This window comes from Vigna unguiculata, chromosome 9 (genome assembly GCF_004118075.2).
Source record: "Vigna unguiculata cultivar IT97K-499-35 chromosome 9, ASM411807v1, whole genome shotgun sequence".
NCBI lineage: Eukaryota > Viridiplantae > Streptophyta > Magnoliopsida > Fabales > Fabaceae > Vigna > Vigna unguiculata.
The window spans coordinates 19,706,771-19,716,362 of record NC_040287.1 but is presented as its reverse complement, the minus strand read 5'-3'; the positions used below and the strand labels follow the sequence as shown (position 1 = coordinate 19,716,362).

Genomic DNA, 9,592 nt, shown 5'->3' with positions numbered 1-9,592 from the left:
GAGCTGAGGAAGTACGTGTTTGACCCGTCTCATGTGTTGGAAGTAGAGGATGTACAAATCAGGGAGGATCTCACTATGGAAGTACCACCCGTGGCTTTAGAGGATAGTCGAGTGGAGGAACGTCGAGGAAAACTAGTCAGCCTAGTCAAAGTCATCTGGGATCGAAGGACAGGTGACTCTACTTGGGAGTTAGAGGAGGATATAAGGAAGTCACATCCACATCTATTTTCCTGGTAAGTCTTCATTTTTGAGGTCGAAAATTTTCTTGTTGGGGAGAATGTAAGGCCCAATTATTTTTCTATCCTTATTTTAAAGGGTTGCCCCCAAATCATTTTGGCCTAGGGCTGGCCCATAGGGAACCAAAGACCCTAATCTGCCTAACACCCTCATTCCATTCACTTTTACAAAAATAGTTTCCCCTTATTCCTTCCTAGAGCTGTTATTGTTTCTCTGCTAGGGTTTGGTACCACCTTGGTCAAGCAAGCTCAACCTCATTTTTCTAGCTCCATGTAAGTTATTCTCCAGCTCATGCTTCTTCCCTCTAGGCATATTTTCATATTTCTAGTAGGGTTTCGTAGTAAGCTCATTTTTGAAATTTGTTCCACTATTCTTCCAGTTTCTAAGCCTATTCCTCGAGCTGTTGCGCTCCATAGTTGGTGTTAAAGTCCGTTGCTCATCCTTTCCAGGTAAGGGAAGCTAGGGTTTTCATATTTTGGTTGTATGTTGGCTATTTTACCTCTGTTTTGTGGTTTATATGCTTGGATGATGTTTGGGGTCGGATGAATATGAATAGAATGTTGTTTGGAGTTGGTATGCTGTTGTTGTCACATGAAACAGGGAACGCGAACTGCTATTTTCGCCCAAGTGAGCTCACCTCGCCTAGGCGAGAGTAGCCGAACCTCGCCCAGGAGTTTTGCTCGAGTACTCGCTCAGGCGAGCGAATTGAGTTTTGAGCGAAAGACCATCTCACTCAAGCAAGATGGCCTCGCCTAAGCGAGCGTTCGCAAAACCTTCTAGGGCTTTTGTTGCGATCTCGCCTAAGCGAGAGTCTGCAGCTTAAGCGAGGGCACCCCTCTCGCCTGAGCGAGGGCTTCTGGCTTGAGCGAGATCTGCTGCAAGCCACCCTATTTTCCTTACATGGTTGTTATTAATTGTTTGATTGATTGGTTTGCTCTATTTAAAGTATGAGGCATGTGAATATGCATGAAATATCTAAGGTTATGAATTGGATTGATGTGTTGGTATGGTATTGGCATGTAAAACAAATGAGATGGTTGGTAATGAAAGTGGAATGGTGTTGGTATGAGATATGATTCTATATTAATGGATGAAACATGATGTTGGTGTGTGATGAGTTCAAATTTTTGCCCTCATTTAATATTTAAATTTAGGGATTTAATTGAATTTTCTGTGCTTAAAGATTGATTTAATTAGGATTTGTGATTATTGGATTTATTGAGTAAGTTTGGTAAAAGTGGCATAAAAATTGATTTTAGTTGCATAAAATATTATTGGATATTCTAACGTTTGTTAATGCAACTGGAATTTATTTTTGGTCAATTAATAGTGTGATTTTGAAATATTCAAAGTTACAAAATAAGTCCAAATCAAGAAATTCTGGAAAAGAATAAATTAGGAGCTAAATGCACCCCCAGATTTTATTTGCACACTCCTCCTGCAAGTGGACCACAAAAACCTGTTCTGCACCCCCAGTTTTCACTAAGTTGCACCCCTCCTACCACTTAAACTCCACCCAACCAGATCATGCCATGTGGCAATCTCCACCTTTTAAAATTAACCAACCATAAGCTGTCACGTGTCATAATCCTCCACTCACCAAATTGACCACTCAGATCTTGCCACGTCATCATCTCCTCCATCTCACACATGAAACCCTAACCCTAATTTCCCTTCCACCCACCATGGCAGCCGCCGCCGCCATCTCCTCGCCGGCCACCACTGAAACTAGTCGGAAACAGCAGCAACCTCGCGCTTCCTCCACCATCATCTTCCTCCTTCGCGCCACCTTCACCTGCAACGCACCAGCGGCGCCATCTCCGTCAACCACCATGAGCACCGCAACTCCGCCACGCTCGCACCATCTCATGGCAGCAGCGGAGACGTCCGTCATCACCGTTCCCGCTGCAGTAGCGCAACCACGACGCACCATCTTCGTTCGCACAGCGGCGCCACCGTCTTCCTCCATCAAATCGCGACCATCTTCTCCGCGTCTTCACGCCACCACCGCAGACCTGCCACAACTTCGCAGTTCCGTCATGCCACCTCCATTGCAGATCTCCTCCGCGAAGCTTGTTCCGCGCCACCACAGATCGGTCTTCTTCTTCCTTGTTCGCATACCTGCAACAACGTCCGAACACAGACCAGATTCGTGCAACACCATCTTCTCGCCACCACCGCAGACCTTGCGTCTCCACACCAAGCCGGAAACGCGCCCGCACACCACCTGAACCAAGCCAGTGCACCGCACCACCACAGTTCAGCCACCATCTTTTCTTCACGGACCATGACGCAGCACCACCACCACGCCCGTCGAAGCAGCCGCCATTGTCGTCAGCCGCGCCGTCACCCACAAGCCTCCATGAAACCCTAAACGCAACAAACCCTAGTCTGGAGAGAGAAAGTGCACTCTGCTGTCAGCATCTGATAGGCAGTCAACTGGTCAAACTCTAGTCAAACTGGTCAACTGGTCAAACTCTGGTCAAATTCTGGTCAATTTTGTAAAAATGCTTAAATAAGAGGGGCAGAATTGGAAATTGGACAGAAATTAAGTTGCTAATTAATTAAATAAAAATAAAAGATTTTAGCAACTGACAGATAAAGCCCAAAATCCAGTTGAAGCCTATATAAAGAGACTTAAGGGAGCAGAAGCGACGACTTACAACTTACAATTTACAACTGACAGCTTTAACGCTTAGAACTCTCTAGTTTTGGCAGATATCGTCTCCACCACATCTCTCATTCTCTTTTTATTTTCTTTCCTTCATCATATTATCATGTATTCCATCAAAGCCATGGAGGGCTAAGCTTTTAGGGTTGATTCCACTCTAATTTCTTAACTGGATTCTGAGGTTAGATGAATTTATATGTTTTGTTATTTTGATTATTGTTGTGGTTTTTGTTTATCTATGTCCTTTGCTTCTTAATTGAATAGAAAATAATGATTTTAAATCTACATGCATGCTAATCATATGAGTTAAAAGGTTTTTAAATTAAATTGAGACTTTACTTTGATTTTGTTTAGAAACTTTCATTTGATTAAATAAGTTTTTGCCAATAATTGAGACTTTAATTTGATTAGAGGTAATTACTTTAACTAAAATTAGTCAAGACTTTACTTTGATTAATTAAGTTTTCTATTTGGTAAAGAAACAAAGGAATAGACATGATTATGCATAGTAAAATTAATTGAGACTGTACTTTGATTAAATTTACTATGGACAATCTAACAATTCTCACTTTTAATTGAGACTGTACTTTGATTAAAAGTGAGGATGCCAACAAATGAATTGAGTCTTTACATTGATTTATTTGTAAATCAACAACAATAATTAATTTAACAATAATCTCTAAATAACCAATGAAGAATCTTATTTAGAAAAAGCAGTGGAATTGACCTATTTACTATTACTATGTTTACAATCTTCCGTGTCATTTTCTTTGCATATCAAAACCCCCTATTTTTATAATTGCTAGTTTTAATTACATTTTTAAGAATCAAATATTTGAGATCAATTCCGTATTCGTTGTGAGACGACTCAGGGTTATCTTAACCCTAACTATTTTGTTCACTACTAACTGGCAATACTGAAGTTGCTAAAGTAGTGGTAATTTGATCGCCTAACGACAGCGATATCAGTGTGTTTAGGGCGTAATTCCATGATAGTTTCGTGGTGGTGCCTCATTGTTTAGGGCGTAATTCCATGAGCCTCTAGGTGAGACCTCATGGTGGTGCCTTAGTTGGTCGGGACGTAATTCCATGACCCCTGTTAATGGGAGTTCATGGTGGTGCCCCATCTATATAATTTAGTAAGGATTCAAGGTAAGGTTGCAATCTGACACTCTAAAGAGTCAGTTAGTCTCACATAGAGCGTACTGACTCTAGTGGTGAGAGTAGCAAGCCTGAAACTCATTAAGGGCTAACCTTGTGTGTGGGGGGATGTGACATTGTAACAATTACCTCGGTAGAGCAGCTCGGTAGAGAAGGGAAGTCCACCACAAGTGCAAGCATCCGTTGAATCTGACTAATTATATGCATATGGATGAGTCGTGTCTGAGTCTTAGTATATTGTTTGAAAAGTCATAACATGTTTGGTTGACATTTACATCTTGGACTGTGAAATAGTATGTAATTGTATGATAAACTGTTTTCTACTCTAGCTTACCCTTTTGTTTGTTGTATGTTCTGTCTGGTGTGGTTTTCTCTCTTTGCGATGATCATCAATTTATTGATGTGAGCATATGCGAGGACTACCCGTGGTCAACAGGGAAACGATGATTCCATTGCGTAGCCTCTCTGGTTTGGATTCCAGGTTTCATTTAGGGCTAAGGCCCATGTATTGTCTTGTCTTTGGATTTATTTGAATTACTGTCAATTTCTTACTTCACTTTGTATCTGGCATCGTGGTGTGCCTTAAATCTTTTCCTAGATTTCTTTGGATATTAGTAAGGAGTGACGTTATACTCCATGACTTTGTTTTTCATTCTATCTGTGTGACATTTCATTTAAATTAAGGTTATTACTTAAATAGGGTGTTACATTTATGGTATCATAGCGGTCAACCCTTAGAGTCTGTGGACTTGGATATCCATTTGGCTTTCTCTATGTTACAAGAATGAAAGAGGACAGAGGAGAAATAAGAGCAAAAATAAAGATATTTTTCTCTTCAAAATCAAGAAAAAACATGTGAGAAACAATTTGTGAGAAATTCAAATCATAATAAATAAAAAAATGAAAATATCTTGATAAATATTTTTATTCTTTATTTTTTATTATATTTTATTTTATATTTTATTATTTATTAACATTAATTATTATGTTTATAAAAAAATAAAATATTTGATTTAATCATCATTGATTTGTAATATATTTTTTAATATCTATAATATAAAAAAAATTAAAATTTTTGGGGGCCATTGGCCTCACGGTGCTACGCCACTGATTAGAATTAAAATAAAAATATCATTTCCACATATATTGGATAACCATTGTAGCATCCAAGTCATTTCCGTATGCAAATTTAACCATGCCCAACGGCATTCCATTACTTACTATCTATCCTCCTTAGCGTAATTATGTTAATCTTCGTTTAATCATCATATTATTATATTAAACACTTTATTGTGACCCCCTTGTCCTTGTCCATATCTAATATTCGTTTGAAGGAATCTCTAAACGGTATAATGCCCTCTTCCTCTCTATAAATAAAGATTGATTTATATTGTATAATTATATTGGTAGATGTGTTTGTTTAATTATTTTTGAAAGACTAATTGGTTTTTCTACATTAGGGAAACAAATAAAGGTCAAATCCTCATATGATCCTAACATTAACTTAATATTTTCGTCCTTATCAATGGTATCGCAAGTTGTAGCGTGACATATGGGAAAATTCAATTATATTTTCAATTAAAGCTTTCCCCCATTTATTATTGCCAAAATTTCGTTTTATTGCTCTTTCTTATTTGCATTAAATCACGTTCTAGTATTCCATGTTTCTAAATAAACTTGCTGAATTTTATCTGTTAAATATGAATCAGTTCTGTGTTGAAGTGATTTCATCATGTATCTAGGATTTACCTGAGCAAAATTCAGTGACAGTCAATTTTGTTCAGGTTTAAGTAATGTCTTTAAATGCAGCTGTTAAAACTGTTAAAAAGCCTTTTCCAAGGAGCTAATAAAACTCAATTACCCAGAGATTTGAAATTTTGAAATATTCCATCTGTAAAGTTCGCTAAGATATTAAAAAAAAAAAGATGCCACGGCTCTGTTGACATTTCATCAAGGTTCTCCAATGATCATTTTCCATTAAGAATATAAAACTCAAGAGTGACGTTTATTTAACAATTAACAAATATGGTGATGTTGTTGCCAATGGAAAGCAACACCTCAAAAATCCTCTCCTAACGTCTTCTCTGCCTCAATTAATAGAGTTTAACAATCAAACCCTAGGCTCAGATTTTAATTAAGGTTCAGTTTGAATTTTGAGACTAATAATTCTAGGTGCCAGGGAATAATTTTGGAGAAAATTACACAAACAAACCATGGTTAAGCCAAGAGGGACATGTCACCCCTTTCATCATCATCTTCTATTTTAAAGCGTTGCTATTGTCTTTCTCGGTGTAATCATCTGACTTTATTTGTTTTCTTAATTTCTTTGTCTTAAGAAGATTCACAGCTTCAACAAGAAATGTAAAGCTTCTTTTCAAACATGCCCCCATCTTAACCAAACTATATACTTCACTATATTGATTTCTCTCTAGCTTCAATCTCTTAGAACAAACTTTTGTTGGAGGATCTTTCAGAAGGATTCTACACATATTGGCTTCTCTTCTTTCCTTTTTGTTATTGTTGTTGTTGTTCGCCATCTACCTAAGATTTTCTCTGGTATTTTGTACACTAAACAAAATTATCTTATGTTTCTATAAGTGGTGAAGACAATTGATATGGGAACAAACCGGCAGCAGCATGAAATTTCAGAAGGAGGGTCTGAGGTGAAGTGGTCACAATTCAAAGCTATGTTTGTATATTTTATGATGTTGTGTTGTAACGATTCTAAATCCACTCCCTAATTCAGGTTCAATATCAAGAGATGGTAGAAAATGAAGAGAAAGGTCCAACACACAAATTAATAACTGAGAGCTGCAAATCAAACAGCATGGTTGTAAAGGTAACTAACTACCATATTCCAACTTTTTGTTCTTTCTTTTTGGATGGTGCATCTTGAATTGAGGCTGAAAAATGGTCTGAACTGCAGAAAAGGCAAACGTTGATTCCTGCTCACATCATAGCTGAAGCCATATCAACTATCCCTGATCTTGACATTAGATGGTCAGGTCCAATCACACCAAAAGAAATGGAATATGTTGAACAATATGTGCTGGCAAAATATCCAGAATATTCAGGCCTAATGGAAGGAGATGGAAATGGGATAGACTTGTCTAGCTTTATCATCTATGAGGAGGCATCAGAACCCATGATGGATGATAGGGGCAAGTCACCAAGGGAGTCTTCTACATATTTGTTTGGCAGCAATCTCCCTGAAATGGATAGGGCCAAGATCCAGTTAGAGCCATCAAGATTACTTGACATTCTCAACAAGAAATCCTCTTTTCCTGGAAGTTTCATCTCTATCCCAGAAATCCAAGCTCGTAATAAGATTCTGAAGCATTATGGGTTGCCTGATGAAGAGTACCTTGTTCTCTTCACTCCAAGCTACAAGGATGCTATGATGCTGGTGGGAGAAAGTTACCCTTTTGTAAAGGGAAACTACTACATGACAATTCTTGACCAGGAAGAAGACTATATCAGGGAATTTGCTTCTTTTAAGGAGTCCAAGGTGATCTCAGCACCCAAGACTTGGCTGGATTTGAGGATCAGTGGGTCTCAGCTGAGTCAAAACTTTAGGAGGAGGTGTAAGATCAGCTCAAAGGGCTTGTTCTCTTACCCAGTCGATGCAAATGGAACAATGCATTGGATTTCTGAGGCTCATAGGAACAACTGGCATGTTCTTCTTGATGCATCTGCTGTGGTAGTGGGAAAGGATAGGTTGCATCTTCTTGCACTTCACCGACCAGACTTTGTCATCTGTTGTCTCGACAACACTCATTCCAACCCTTCCAGAATCACTTGCCTCTTAGTGAGAAAGAAATCCTTTGAGAACTCAGCTGCTTCATCTCAGGTAGTTGAATGAGTGATAAGGAGTACTTTCTTACGATTTTAGAGCAACTAGCAAATGGACAAAACTTCCATGCAGATTCTTAGGTGTTTTTTCTCCTATCACAATTGGAACTTCACCTTAAGTAACTTATATCAATCTTTATGCAAACAAACTACTAAGGTGAACTTCCAATTCTGATTGAAGAACCACTTAATAAACTGCATTTCGGTTTTGTCTCAGCAAAATTTGGTATCATTGACTTTCAGAAGTCATGAATTTTCCGGGAGTACTTTTGTAGATTCAATAAATGAAAACATGCACATGTATACGACCACTTATTACTGGTAGGAAAGATTAATCATTCCTAATCTTCTGGTCTGTTTGTAACTTATAATCTATATAATTAGTTATCTTAGTTTGGTATGTTATTTCTGCCAAACCCATTTCTTCAATATTAATTAGCTTTTGAAGATTTATCCTACTTTAACTTCCGACTTCGATTCTGGGAGAGTAACAAATTACAAATGCATGTGTTGGTTTCAAAACTCTGTTACCAAGTTTTGTTATGCTTAATCTTCAAACCTTTTGGCTCCTAAAACTGGAAGCTTGCAAACCCTGGTTATTTATATTTTATCTTGCAAGACACAAAGATAAAAATAGACACGCGTAAATATTTTAGTTAGCTGAGTGGTGTCACGAAATTCTGCGCTGGCATTTGGTAACATCTATGTTTAGGGACGTGTAGACCAAGACATGTTATGCATTAAGTTGTTTGAATGAAGCATGAGCAGTCACGTTAACATGTCTGCAGTGTAAAAGTCAAAACTCAAAAGGTTCGTATTGTCCTTCTCGATACAACATTTGCTTTGTTCTATGTGTAGAGTACAAAAGCATAAGTTTCTTAAATTAAAACCATGGTTAGTAATGCAGAAACATGATTGTCTGGATGAGTTCAAGAAAATGTTCAAAAAGAAATGCAATAGATTCAATATCTAATTTGCTAGATTCATTTCATGCTCAAAGTGCTTCTTTGTTTCAGACTTTCTTTAACCTTAAACACAATTATAAAGTGTTCTTAGTTATATTTGCCGCTGCATGCAGCTTGGTTTTTGAAAATCTGGTAAGTGGACATAGACTGGAAAATGCTTGATGGTAGTATGGCAAAATAGGTTAATCTCGCCTCTCATTGCCCGTCGGCAAAAACGGTTCAAATTGGACCCGTGACTTTTTTTCAGACTAAACTGGACTAAAACGGAATAATGGATTGAAAATTTAAACCCAATCCGTTGAACTCAACTTATTTTGTGACCCGTACTTGATGGAGGACTTTTTGTTCAACCGAAGCCATACACTGACCCAAGACCCAAAAATGACCCAAATAACATTCCAAATATGTATGCAGATTGCACAATTTTTTTATATCAGAATTTAGTACTCTAAGAGCCAAATTTAAACTCTATAATTTTTTTTAGATGATTTTTTTTCAAAAATTCTCTTCTTTTTTAAATGAAAAAGAAAAAAAAAGTTAAAAATCCACTTCAGGATTCAAGTAATATACTTTTCAATTAGATTCCTTTCACTTACTATTCAAAATTCAATTATTTGAGAACCAAAATTGTAACAGCCTAAAATAATAATGCACTTATATGGTTACTATTCAAAAAAGCACACATAAAGTATATAAATTACTTGAT

The 9,592-nt window shown here is 37.4% G+C and overlaps 1 protein-coding gene across 2 annotated transcripts; it reads left to right on the top strand.

Annotated features, from left to right (window-relative positions):
- Window positions 1–6,114: 6,114 nt before the first annotated feature.
- On the top strand, window positions 6,115–8,321 carry LOC114162109. 2 transcript variants are annotated; one of them, XM_028045885.1, is made up of 4 exons: window positions 6,115–6,360; window positions 6,668–6,732; window positions 6,816–6,908; window positions 6,996–8,321. In XM_028045885.1, the coding sequence occupies exons 1-4, from the start codon at window positions 6,303–6,305 to the stop codon at window positions 7,929–7,931; spliced, it is 1,152 nt and encodes a 383-aa protein (XP_027901686.1). In that variant the 5' UTR covers window positions 6,115–6,302; the 3' UTR covers window positions 7,932–8,321. The 2 variants fall into 2 exon arrangements, with proteins under 2 accessions (XP_027901686.1, XP_027901687.1); XM_028045886.1 differs by lacking the exon at window positions 6,115–6,360 and adding an exon at window positions 6,366–6,430.
- The last annotated feature ends 1,271 nt before the right edge of the window (window positions 8,322–9,592 follow it).